The following is a 13,723-nucleotide window of genomic DNA, read 5'->3' on the forward strand; positions in this document are numbered from 1 at the left end:
CATAAGGAAAACACGGAAGGTAAAAAAAATAAAAATTTAGACTGATCTCATTACTAAATGTGGAATAAAAAAAATATATGCAACCATGTTGGCAACTAGATTGAAAAGAATCACTCTGGTCTTTTACCAGCCAGGCTAATAGCAAATTTGGGCTGATGCGAGAACTTTGGAATGTTGCTTTTACAGAGTATAGGAATGTCACTTTTTGTACAAGCTTTTCTGAGCAATCATCGGTTGTATCATAATCTGAGAAATCCACTTCGTTCCTCAAAATAATTTCAAACCAGATTTCAGAGAAGTGACTGATTCATGAATCTTTTTCAAAGACATAGTCATGTTAGTCTATTTCACAAGGCTTGACTGCTGATAAAGGATGTCTATTTAATCAGAAATTCCAGTGATCACCAGAAGTGTTAGCAATGCTATGCTCAACTTGAAATCTCATTCCCAATGTAATGATTACTCTCACTTTCCCATCTCAATTGGACTCTACCCCTCTCCATGTCCTCTGTGTACATAAACCAGTGGCTAAACTATTAAGATCCATGGGTCTGAGAAAGTAGATTGCAATCCACAAAAGGTACAACTAAAATAAATCTGTTAGTCTTGTTTTTTGTTAAATGTTCACGAACGTGCCACTTCTCTGGCTGGTGGGAAGTGAGAATAGATGAGGTATCAAAGACAGATGCACTAGAGCAGTTACTCATGAGTATAAAGGAGTCAACAGAAAGCAAAATAAATGTTTGTACAACACACCTTCACTGCTTCAGTAGACAACAGGAAGTATAGAAAGCAGCGTTTGTAGGCAGAAATGTGGTGCAGCACAGAATCCCGCCCCACGTCTTACATCCTTTAGTTATTTCTTTTCATAGAAGTTTACAATCTGTGAGCAGCCCATACCCATTTCCCTCTGAAATAGTGAGAGGCAATGACACAGAGTGAGCTGTGCACAGCCCTTTTTATGACTTTCATGTGTCAGGTGTAGGAAGATGTACATCCTTTATCTGACCTAAGTCTCCTACCTTTCAGGTTCAGTAGATGAGTGTGTATTCTAGTTTTAAGTGAGGTGGAAAATTCTGTCCAACCTCCGCTTCCTTTATAGAAACCAAGAGGGCAACTATTAGACAAGAAATTCATACAGTGGTGCCCCGCTTTACGATTTTAATTGGTTCCAAAAAATTTGTCGCTAAGTGAAAACATCGCTAAGCGAAACGCAGTTTCCCATTGAAATGCATTGAAAACTGGATAATCCGTTCCAATAGGAACAAATTGCCGTCCTTAAGCGAAAATCGCCATAGGAAACATCGCTAAGTGAAACGCAGTTTCCCAATTGAAATGCATTGAAACCTATTCAATGCATCTCAATGGGGGAAAAAATTCAACAACAAATTAAAAAAGAGTCAAAACAAAGTCAAATTTGGTTAACAAAGGGTTTATTAAGTGCACTTTATGATTTCAAACATTTTAAACAGTAAACTTTAACTTTATAACATTTAAAAAACAGCAAACATGAGGCTGTTTAAACCATCATTAAGCGAAACAGGGGACCAAAAAATTTAATCATTATGCGAAGCATGGTCCCAACATTGCTAAGCGAAAATCGGCCATAGGGACCATCGTTAAACACAGCACAAAAACGCTCTGAAAGTCATCGCTAAGCGAATTCATCGTTAAACGAAGCGCTCGTTAAGCGAGGCACCACTGTATTTGTATCCTGAGGATACGAATACAAATATCAGCACCACAGGGGCCATGGAAATCCAGTCCGTCCCCCTCCAAACCGGCCGATCCACTCATGGGTTGTGGCACGGTGTGCACATATATTGTCTTCATTGTTGTGCTAATCATGGAAGTAGCCTGGCCAGCTCTCCCCTGCCTCCTTGCACAGCTTAGATGCTGTTAAGAGATAACCTTGGGTTCCTACAGCCCCTTTTTTATAAGAAAACATACAAAAAGGGAACAAATTCAGCCAGAAAAATCAAGGAGTTGGAGGACATGGGACTGGACATTGGTAATTAATGCTGCAATTACATGATCAAATTGCTGTGGATACAATATGAATTTGATTTTTAAAGTACTGATCACATGATACGGCAGCCAATTCGAATCAGTTTGGCCCTTTTCGCTTCCAAAGCAGAGTTTTCTCTCAGCCGCTGGGGGAGCTTCTACTTTTTTCAAACCGGAACAATTCAGAAATACTTTTCTCTATGCAAGCACTTGTTTTGTTCTGCAAAATGACAGGAGGGCAGGTCTTTGGGTGTTGTCGTTGGTGACATAAGCAGTTGAGGCATGATGTTTAAAGACTACAGGAACACTCACCCCACTGATCTTAACCCCCAAGTGTCCCAGTTTTTTTTTTTTTTTGAATAAACAAATTCAACACTGAGTCATTGTATTGATATACCAATTTAGCCCTAGACCACCTTGGCACACATACAATGTGGTGCTCTGGCAAAGCACCTTCTCCCTTATCTCCTCCCCCATGAGGGAGGACCGGGAGAGAGAGTGCGCGCGCAGACATACATACATGCAGCACCTGCAATCATCTCTCTCAGCAAAGCCTCTCTCCCAAGATGCTTTTTTAAAAAACAACTTCTCCTGGACAGTCCCCGTTTATTTTTGTTTCACAGCTTAACAATCTATTTTATAGGCAGGACAAGATGAGGACAGAAAGCCTTCTTAAAGTAGGTCCTTTGATTTATGCCACCTATAGGCACTTCAAATAAAACTGCAATTAGAAGCCTTTTTCTCTTCTGCCTGTGTGGCCACTTGTACTGAAGAGAACCAAATGCTCCAGTGCAAAATATTGGCTCAGCTACTCAATGGTGATGGGAAAATGATAACAGATAACATAGAAAAGGTAGAAGTGCTTGATTACTACTTTAGCTCAGTCTTTTCCTAAAAGACAGTCTATGACTCTCCAGGCAAATGAGAAGTACAGATGGATGGGACAGGATTGTAGCTTGAGATTGATAAACAAATAGTCAAGGAATACTTTATTACTTTGAACAAATTCAGATCCTCAGGTCAGATTGTCAAGGTCTGAAACTGTAGGTGGTTAAAAGAGTTGGAAAATTATGGGGGAGGGGATTCAGCAAAGTTTACTCTAAAGGGAAAGTACCTTTTTAGCTTTTGGCTGAAAAGACAGTTTACATAAGTCATTTCAAAACAATAAGTCAGCTCCAGCAAAGCAAGGTCAATGAAGTATAATCAGTCTTGGCAACTGAATGAGTATTTTGGTTGTAATCTGTAAACATAGAGATGAGATTAAGATGGACAACAGGTGGATAGGAAAATAGGAAAAGGGGTATTTCATGACCTCATAGCACCTTCTTTTGTAAACTGTAAATTCATGAAATGCTAGACTGCATTAACAGAAGTATAGTCTCCAAATCCTGTGAAGCACTAGTACCTTTCTGTTTGGCACTGGCACTGCAGTTTAAGAAGGATGCTGACAAACTGGAACAAGTGCAGAGGAGAGCAATAAGGATGATCAGGAGACTGGAAAGCAAGCCCAGTGGGGAAAGACTAAAAGAACTAGGCATGTTTAGCTTGAGAAAAGAAGATTGATAGGAGATATGATAGGAGTTTACAAATGCTTGAAATATTTTTATACAGAGGAGGGGCAAGATCTGATCTCAGTCATCCCAGAGTGAAGGACACATGATAATGGGCTCAAGTTACAGGAAGTTAAATTTCCATTAATTATTGGGGGGAAACTCCTAACTGTTAGAGCAGTATGACATTGGAACTAATTACTGTACCTTGGAAGCTGATGAGAAATCCAACACTGAACACATTGAAAAGAAGGTTAGACAACCATCAGTCAGATCCACTTAGCTTTGGATTCCTGCATTGAGCAGAGGGTTGGACTTGATGATCCTCTAAACCCCTTCCAATACCATTATTCTATGATTCTATGACTTCACAGCAAGACAATGAAAGTTAATTCACTTTTCCCTTGCGGTGTAGCTGCATCCTAAACATTTTTATGCCATTAAGGTAATGTAGCGATAGGAGTTGATTATGGTATGTGAATTCTAGTATCATTTGATTATGGCAGAGAAATATATTTTTCACAAACATAACTTTCTTTTATATATTTCTTACAAAATGAAGATTTTTACTTTTATAAATGACTTTACTAATGTAATCAAGAATTCTTTAATGTCTTTTAATGAATGTTTTTTACACTTTCATGATATTTTCGTATTACACTTTAATACTTTTTTCATATAATACTTTGAAAGATATTTGTTTAATAATAAAAAGAAAATACAGGACGAAACAACATGAAAACTGTATAAGTTCACAACTCTATCCTGAAAGGCTGAGATATATACTAGGATACTCAGAGCAGACTTTTTAAAAGATGCTAGAAATTATTGTGAGTCTCATGCAGGCAAATAATAACCCTTCTTTCTAGGAGGTAATTATTGTTTTGTGTTAGAATTACTGATAAGTAATGCCCAGTCCTCTAAAGCTCTGCATTTACCACAAGTCATTTGGGCTTTAATTCCGTCATAGACCTGCGAACTGTGGCTCTTGCCTTGGCATAGCAGACTTTCTCTTTGTATAGTAAAGATTAAGAGTCAAATATCCTTAATCAGGCTGGCTGGATAACTGAGTGGTTTAGGTATCTGGCTCTGGAGCCAAAGACTGGGAATTCAATTCCCCCCTGTGCCTCCTTGCAACTAGAGCCAGCCTATATGGCCTTGGGCAAATTGCAGTCCCAGGATGCATCCAGAAGAAGAGAATGGGAAACCACTTCTGTGTGCTCGCTTCCTGACAATCCCTGAAAGGGGTTGCCATAAGTAAAAATTGACTTGATAAGCACATGCACGCACACACAAATGCACGCAAGAGAGAGTTCAAACTCTGTTTTAAAAACAAGGACAATAACTTCAATGAATTCACTTGGCATTGGAAAATCGTTCCAAGGTGGCAAAGAACATCTCCCTGTACAGATTTAGAAAGGACCTGACTTCTCTCAGTTCTGCTCCTCTGTTGCTCTGCACTGTTCCAACCTACACTCTGTTTCTCAAACCATTTACAGAACTGTAGCAGGTGCTAAGACATAGTAGAGTGGACCCTCGACTTACAGATGGCTCCACTTACAGACTTTTTGAGTTACAGACTTCTCTGGCCGCAAAATTTAGGTTCAACTTGCAACTGGAGAATTGACCTACAGACCAGGAAAAAAAATGGAACAAAAATGGCCAGTTATGGATTAATCGGTTTTCAATGCATTGTTGGTCAATGTTGCCTCGTCCTACAGACTTTTCGACTTGCAGCCACCATTCCAATACGGATTAATTAAGTTGAGGGTCCACTATATTCTTCCCATGTCCTTATCTCCCAATGCAGATGTGCACATAAAAATTCCAAAATAAATCTATCCCTATTGTATATACTAGCATATTGGGATTCCTTTTGTGGAGTGTTTTACTGACACTCTATAGAAAAATAGCAATCAGCAACCAAAAGAATGCTCAGAAGCAAATGGGTATACAAACCCAGTGAGATTGGTTTCCCCAAAGTTTTATCAATGGACAGGTGTGCACTTGTAACATAAACAAGTGAGAGACGAAATTCCCACAAGTATTTCCTTCTCCCTCAGCAATAAAAGACAATGAAAGTTAAATAACTAACAATCTGCTTCCCCTCTAAGTCATCAGAAATCTGTTGGCTCAAAGAGTTATAGGGCTGACTCTGTCCTTTCACGTGGACAACTCTTAATGGCTATTGATCTGTTCCCTCCCCTGATGGTGCAGCAATCTACTGATGAGGAGAGTAAAATAAAATCACTTTAATTTTTTTTTGTTAAAAGTTAGTAAAACTTTTCCTTTCTTAACCATGAACTCCACACTTCTACCTGCACAGATTACACAAACACACTTTTTTGGTATTTCATCAATGTGGTGATTTTGCTTCTTCTACTCTGGCAATGCTGGCAGAACCACATTTGTTGTTTGACCTTTCTGGAGTGCTAGCACTTATATGGATCCTGCGCAGATGATCTAATCATATATGCTTGCCTAATTAAAAAGCTAACAGTGTTTCAGGAGGTCCAGTTATGGGAAAAGGAGTAACCATGATGCTCTAACAATATATGAACTAAGCATAATACTACACCTCAAATCCATGGAAGATTACAGAAATAATGTACCCAGTGATTTCACTAAGGCAAGTTAAAGACAATCAGCTATAAAAGCAGTACGTATGAGCAAGAATAATGCACTAAGTCAAGACTGTCATGTTTATAGAACACCTGCTGAATAATACAAGTAAGTCATAACAAGTCATAAGTGTAAAACTTCATGTACAGTTACACAAATCACATCTTTTTGAACTGCCGTAAAATCTCCATAGGCATTATTTGTTGCATGCCAAATTATGTGACTCAGTATGTTAAGAGACAATGTATATGGAGACTTTTTGCTTTTTACAACAATTTGCTTCCAAAAGTTACATTATTTGCATAACTGCACAACAAGATTTCAGCTATTGATTTCAATGGGTCTACTTTAAGGATAGCTAAGTCGGGATCCAGCACCATGCAACAAATATGTTTATGTTGAGTGAGCAAAATGCCCTTTCCTTTCCAGGCAAATTCCTGTTCAGATATAGCATATATTTCATGGTACATGAGCAAATAAAGGACTCTTACTTGCAAAGATGGAAACCTAAAAGAACCAAAGCAGCAAGCAGTTTTTTGTTTTTTAAATCAAAACATCCTCCACACCAACTTCTAACTAAGATTAACTACTTGGTACAAAATGCAGTACAGCATATAAAATTTGTTCAGGATGTGGGTACAAAGAGAACGTACACATGTGGTATTCATTTCCCAAACAAGATAAAAAGAGCACAGGCTATTTGTAGAGATGGTACTCTAGATGTAAATAAGTTCTTAGAGAAGATCGAACCCAATCAAAAGTTTATTTTTCCTCCATGAGACAGTGAGGCTGATAACAGAAAAATATGGAGAGGGACTACATAAAAAGCTTTAGAAGAGGTAGCCATGTTAGTCTTGCTAGCATAAAAATAAAAAATAAAGAAGAAAACAAAATTGTGGCATCTTAAAGACTTCCTCAGGCAGTCTGAGGAAGTTGATTTGTCCACAAAAACTCACATTAAAACATGGCAGTTAGTCTTTAATGTGCCACAACATTTTTGTCTTCTTTATTTTTTTATTTTGGCCTGATATACATAAAAAACTTGTATAAGAAAATATGAATATTCACTTATGTAATCACAATGTGCTTTTCAAAAAGAGGGGAGAAGGGGAAAGATTTGATGCACTTCACTAGAATATTAGTACTTAAGGTTCTTAAATGGATAGGATAATAACAGCTCTTTCTCAGAACTACCTTATAGTCACAATACTGAAATAAGCTGACCTCAAAATACCAAGAACTATGACCAGGAAAAAAATTAATTCACCAGCTTTTATTGGGTGTCAACAGTGATGTATGAAATAAGACTACTCGTTCTATGACAGATGCAATGTTTATTTTGTATTAGGTTTTGTGCACTCCTTTTGCTATATTTTCCAGCACATTGGAAAGTAGGACAGTTTAACTTCTGCTTAAATAATAGGTATGTACTCTTTTATCACAACTGTGACAGTCTTGCATGCTGATGTTACTGCATTTTTAAAAACTAAACAGCATAACTCTTCCAAAAGATGAATCAAAGAACCTAGTCTCTCCAAAACAGAGCATGAAGTATGCTTAACCATGCAGAAATGTACCTTAAACTAGCATGAAATGTGTCATATGAAACCTGTGTACCATACAGAAACTGGTAGCTGTCATGAATAATGGTCTTATGGGCAGCATGCTCTTCCACTAGGCCATGTCAGTTGGGAGTACCTTATATTCCTCATAATCTTTTTCATCTAGCAAATTCATTTTATCCAGTTCTACTAATTGCTCCGGAGTCGGATCAGCTGGCAAAGGGTCGATCTCGGCTTGCTCATAAATTGGTTTTCCTTTTAAGAATAGCTCCTTCCAGTCACGCATCAGCTTTGCTGGGATTAAGCTGTGGAAATCAAGCAGAACTAATTGGGGCTCATATTGACTGAAGCATGCTTTTAAAGAACTATATGGATCAATTGCTATCTCTAATATATAACACGAAGAAAAATAATCTGAAGAGAAGCAGATCTCAGCATGTTCTTCTAGTTTAAGCAGAACACCTCCCATTCACTGTTTTGAGTTCAGTCAGACCACTAAATTTTATTTGAAACATTTCTATGTAAGCCTTTTTCCAAGGAACTGAAAGCAGCATATAATAGGGTTCCCTTATTCTTCACTTTATCCTCACGGCAACAACTCTGTGAGGCACCCCATCTCACAATCAGAAAGTTTCATGGCTGATATGGATCTGAACACAGGTCCCCTGGGTCCTAGCTGAACACCCTGACTACTATACCTCACTGGGCTTTCTCTCCATCCTAGTTCATTTATAATAAGAGGAACAAAACATTCCATTACAAGCTACAAGAAATGTATTTGAAAAGTCTGGTGTGAGAACTTATATAGGCAAACTACTTAAGAGGCAATAACAAAAACTCTACTTTAAAAAGGTGTAGTCATCATAGTACTGTTGTGGAATATGAAAGGTCCTGGCTCACGACCCTACTGAGCCATGACTCTTTCTGGGATACTGCAATAGAGTCACTCCTTCTAGGTCTGAAGTAAAAGTGATCTCAAATGGTTTTCAGCATACTTAAGTACACTGATTGCTGTCCTAGGTGCTGTGAAATGCCAGCAGTTCCCTGAAGAATTTAGAACAGCTGTATGCATACATACCTCACAGGAAGCTCCCCTAAACAAAATGCCCTATACTTCTGAAAAAAAAGATGTACAGGACTGTACTGTTAAATTCACATAAGAATGAATTGCTGCAGAACCTGCATGACTCAATATCCTTTGAGACAATGAACAGTTTGGAAGCTATCATAATCATTGCATTATTGGCTTCTATAAAAGTAATTCATTCAAAGCATCAGTTCTTAACTTCTACTACTACTACTAAGCTAGATTCAATTCTTAATCTCAACTAGAGTAGACTGAGTGAATCAGTGGGTCAACAGTTACGTAAAACGTGATTGACTCAGTAGGTCTACTTTACTTGGCACCAGGAAATGGACTTGGGAAATTATCTGATAATACTAAAATTTAGGCATGCTTAGGGTTTTTTTTGCAACTGCAGGGGAGTGAGGATTTGGGTTGTTCTTTCTCTCTCTGTGTGTGTGTGTGTGTGTGTGTGTGTGTGTGTGTGTGTGTGTGTGTGTGTGTGTGTGTGTGTGTGTGTGTGTGTGTGTGTGTGTGTGTGTGTGTGTATTTTTACAGCAACCACATCCATCCAATTCTTCACTTTGTGTTTAACAAGAAACCTGATGTCATAATTATAGTCAGTTTATTTATATGCATGTGGCTGCAGTTGTCACCCAATGTGTAGAATACACACATTTTTCCCCTTTCTAAAAAACTGAAAGATATTAGGAACAGGAATTACATTTCTTTAAAAACTACAAAATTTACCATGTTCAACTATATCATTTTCACATGGCAGAGTTCTGATAGTTCTGAAAGATTTTTAAAAGCGTGAGTGACTAATGCTACAATGCCAGTTCTTAAGACAAAACAATCCATCTGTATACAATGTATACCATCACCCATAATTATTTTCTCAAAACATAATCCTTGCTTGCTACCACCTTTATAGAGATTACTGGAGGGAACCCAGCAATCCCAAAAAGGGCACTTTTTATTTCCTTACAGGGACAGCTATGCCAGATTTATAGACCATCAGATTTTGTTGGAGTGTAATTCCAAAGATGATGGGAGTTACAGTTCAGTAATATTGGAGGGGGGGGAGAAGGTGCCCATCTTGGCCTTGGTTATACTATGAACATATTGCCTATTCGTAAGTGATTTCTGTGCACAGCTTCATGACGAGGTGGGTGCCAGATGGATAACACTTAGCCCTATACCAATCCGATTATAAATGTTCCATCTCATGGATAAAGTAGAACAGAGGGAGAGTTTAGGAAAGTGGATAACACCTGAAAAATAGCAAGATGATGCCAAAACTGAACAGTGCTGATGAGAGATATGATAAGAAGAATTTCTTTTCTCCACTGATGAGAATTCTACTAAAGGGAAATACACAACTCTGGAAGAAATGGCCCACATCTGGTGTCACTACCAAATGATCCCTTCCCCCATGCAGTTCACCTCATTAAAAAACAGCTTCAGAGGGTTCTTCCCATACCTCAAGAGACAGTTTTGCGGTGCATAAAAGAGGGAAGGGGGACTGCCTTACTCTCTGCTCTGCTGACAGAAACAGCTGAGTCAGCTGGATCAACCCCTTGTATCTCACCCGTAATTTAAAATTTACTTTTCCTTACTTTTGAAACTTAAAGGGCCTGGCGTGCTCTGGTCCATGGGGTCACGAAGAATCGGACACAACTTAACGACTAAACAACAACACTTTTGAAGCAGCTGAAGAAGAAAGATGAAAACAAACGAGCCTACCACAATGCAACTTACTTGTTGGTCAGTGTTCGATATTCTCCTATTTTGGTCACTAAATCAATGATTTGTTCCATCACTTCCCAACAAATTCCATAATGTTTTTCATAGCGTGCTTCAGCTCTCTCAGCAGCGAGCTTTGCATGAAGCTGTTTTTCTTTAAGGGCCTGTTCCTCAAGCTCAATTTTCTCTTGTTCTGCGAGAGCCTAAAAGAGGAAGAAGCAAGAGTGATAGTTAATTTCCTCAAATCAGCAGAACAAACATATTAACAGTGAAATCAAATATAGAGTAAATAAAGATCAGTTCCTCCATGATCCAAAATGCGTGCCCCCTATGGAACATAACAGTCCAAATCTTCTTCTTCATGGTGCTTCTGGAATGGAAAGAACAGCTGACAGGGTCCCCAGGGAACACTTGGATGTGTTCACAGACCTCATATTCCTTGTAGAGGCTTCTTCTGTGTTCCCCAGACCAAGTCAATGAAGCCTTACATATTCTTAAACATGGCGCTTCCACAATCATACTCGCTGAGTGATAATATTATTGGGGAGAGGGACAGTTGGAATTGTAGGGGAAAATATGTAGCCAGACCAATTCAAGCCTTTGCAAGCCTGCTGTCTCCTCTACTCTGTATACCATCACCGGAGGTTGACCCTCGTTCCAATAAACTGGGTCTCTTTCATAGCTCTAACATGTAAACCCGTTCCCACAAGATTGGAATAATTTTCAAGAGGAGGGACAAAGTCTCAGAATGTTTGGAGAGGCAGGCTTTACTTTAAAGATAAGACGGCTGAGGAATTTATTTAAAAAGATACACGGGGGGGGACTTAGTTCCCATGGGAAGCTATGGGTAGGTTGAATGCTCCGCCTGAAAATTTACAACCCTTCCTCACAAGTCACTGATATTTTTCCCCAGCTTCAAAAGGATAAGAATCATATACAAAGGAGCCTCAAAAAATTGGTTACAAACTCATAAATGTTCCTCTCCATGGAAATCTTTAGTAAAAGGCGAAAGATTTATACGATCTGAAGAGAAACCAGAGTATTTTTTCTGTACCTGCTACCAGGATCTACATATGGAGCTTTTACTACCTATTATCTGTAAATCTCCCAGGAGATCAGAGGAAGATTATGTACAGATGCTACTCTCTGACAATACCCATTACGAGACAAGTGGCCAAATTTTGTGCTGCAGCAATGGTTATTCATGTTCAGATGTTTGGGTAGGTGATTTTAGATGGATAATATAACACTAGCTGAGGTTTTACTTATACTAAGGATTTACAATATTAACTGGAAAGTAGGGGTTGTTGTATCATGTTTTAATGGAAATTCTATAATTCTGCCTGATTTTATGAAATTACAATTGCATGTATGTAATTTATATTGATTTGGTTTTACTGGTCTTTGACAGTAATATCTATCTATCTATCTATCTATCTATCTATCTATCTGTCTGTCTGTCTGTCTGTCTGTCTGTCTGTCTGTCTGTCTGTCTGTCTGTCTGTCTGTCTGTCTGTCTATCTATCTATCTATCTATCTATTTATTTATTTTATTGGATTTCTATCCCGCCCTTTTAGACAAAGTCTAATGGGTTCCATTAAATATTGTAAGCTAAAACAGTTAAAAATAAAGCATTCATTCATTCATATACGAAGGAGAGGAGTGCAGTCTTTTTAAGTTCATCACCCTCTACCCACTGGCCTTCCCCTGCAAGCATTTGCCCCCATTTTAGTTTCAGCAGATAAATATGTTTTTAAGAAACCTTTCCCAGCTGTATAACATGTACAGTAGTTCCATCTTTATGTATACAAGGTGCTGGTTATTGACACCTAAGGTGTTGCCTGCGACTGTGCAATTCCTGCTTGTCCCCTCTCCCAAGAACGACGCAGGTTTAAATGTGCATCTCTGTTCAGACCAAGGGTGGTGTTGGTGGTAATGTAGGTGACTGTTACAGCCAGCTATGATGTCTCCTGTCCTTCAAGGTTTTGGAGGGAGTTTAACATCCAATAGTGGGAGGAAGGCGGGACATCAGTGGGTGGAGCTGGGATGGATATATATTGGGGGAAAGTGAGTCATGAGGGAGTTCTGTTTTAAGTTCTGCTGGAGCAGTGCTGTATTGAGTTTTGTGGAGTTCTGTGTGAGCTCTGTGTTCTGTAGGAACAAACATTTAGAGTCTGTTTATGCTAGTGCCTTGATTTAAATAGTCTCTTGTTTTATTTGTTTACCAATCCAAGTGTGTACCAATCAATAAATTTCAGTTCTTTCGTTTTTGAAATCCATTCCTGTCTGTGTGACGCATTATAGGGAATGGTTGGTGGCAGTCTACCTGAAGTGTGAGAGAGTGTTGATGTAGTGTAACAGGCCTCCTTGGTGAAATAGAGAAGGAGGTTGTTACAGTGACCAAAGGTGTTAATTAAGGAAGAAACAGCATTCAGCCTGCTCTACCTCACAAGGAAGGTGTGACCAGAAGATACCACTCTTGCCTAGTTTTTTGCCTAAAGGATAATCTAAGCAGAGAGAGCAAGAGACGGAACAATCCTCATGCCAAAGATTTATCACATTTTAGATCATCTGGTAACCAAAGTTACATAGGTGGTATATAAATAAACTGAAACCCAAATACCAATAAACCAATGATAACGAAACACCACATGATTAGGACAAGATAAAATCAGCATCAGGGACAAAAACAATGTACCACTAAAAACCAAGAGTAATACTAGCTACGAGGATAAAACACAAGGGAATTATGTAAGAATGCTGTTCGCGGACTTTAGCTCTGCTTTTAACACCATTATACCCCACAGATTAATAGACAAACTTAAAGATCTTGATTTTCCAGATTCTATCTGTCTGTGGATTTGGGATTTTTTAACAAATCGTCCACAAAGGGTTAAACTGAATGACTACATCTCTACTGACAAGATACTCAGCACTGGCACTCCACAAGGCTGTGTCCTTAGTCCACTACTGTTCTCCATTTATTCATCAGATTGCACCAATAACCATCCCAGTAATAGGATTATCAAATTTGCAGATGATACTACACTAGTAGGACTTATCTCTGGGGATGATGAGTCTGCGTATCGGGACGAGGTATTACAGCTATCCCGCTGGTGCAAAAAAAATAATCTTTTATTTAACATCCAAAAAACCAAGGAATTCATAGTGG

General features: G+C 38.6%; 1 protein-coding gene and 1 non-coding gene across 5 annotated transcripts in view; both read right to left on the minus strand.

The window, feature by feature from the left end:
* Positions 1-13,723, minus strand: part of SPEF2 (sperm flagellar 2) — an 87,747-nt gene that overhangs the window by 52,740 nt on the left and 21,284 nt on the right. For 3 of the 4 annotated variants that reach the window (XR_013541151.1, XM_078384495.1, XM_078384494.1), the window contains exons 9-10: positions 10,566-10,753; positions 7,878-8,046 (exon numbers count right to left, since the gene is read on the minus strand). Coding sequence is in view for 3 of the 4 variants with exons in the window: in XM_078384495.1 (XP_078240621.1) it covers positions 7,878-8,046; positions 10,566-10,753 (357 nt within the window). In the remaining variant the exon portion in view is untranslated. Of the gene's footprint in view, positions 1-6,245; positions 8,047-10,565; positions 10,754-13,723 lie in introns of those variants that run through there. The other variant, XM_072992842.2, reaches the window with a different exon arrangement.
* LOC140705254 (U5 spliceosomal RNA) lies at positions 11,478-11,593 on the minus strand. Its single transcript, XR_013542837.1, has one exon. It is a non-coding gene; the product is annotated as a U5 spliceosomal RNA (small nuclear RNA).

Source organism: Pogona vitticeps, chromosome 2, assembly GCF_051106095.1.
Source record: "Pogona vitticeps strain Pit_001003342236 chromosome 2, PviZW2.1, whole genome shotgun sequence".
NCBI lineage: Eukaryota > Metazoa > Chordata > Lepidosauria > Squamata > Agamidae > Pogona > Pogona vitticeps.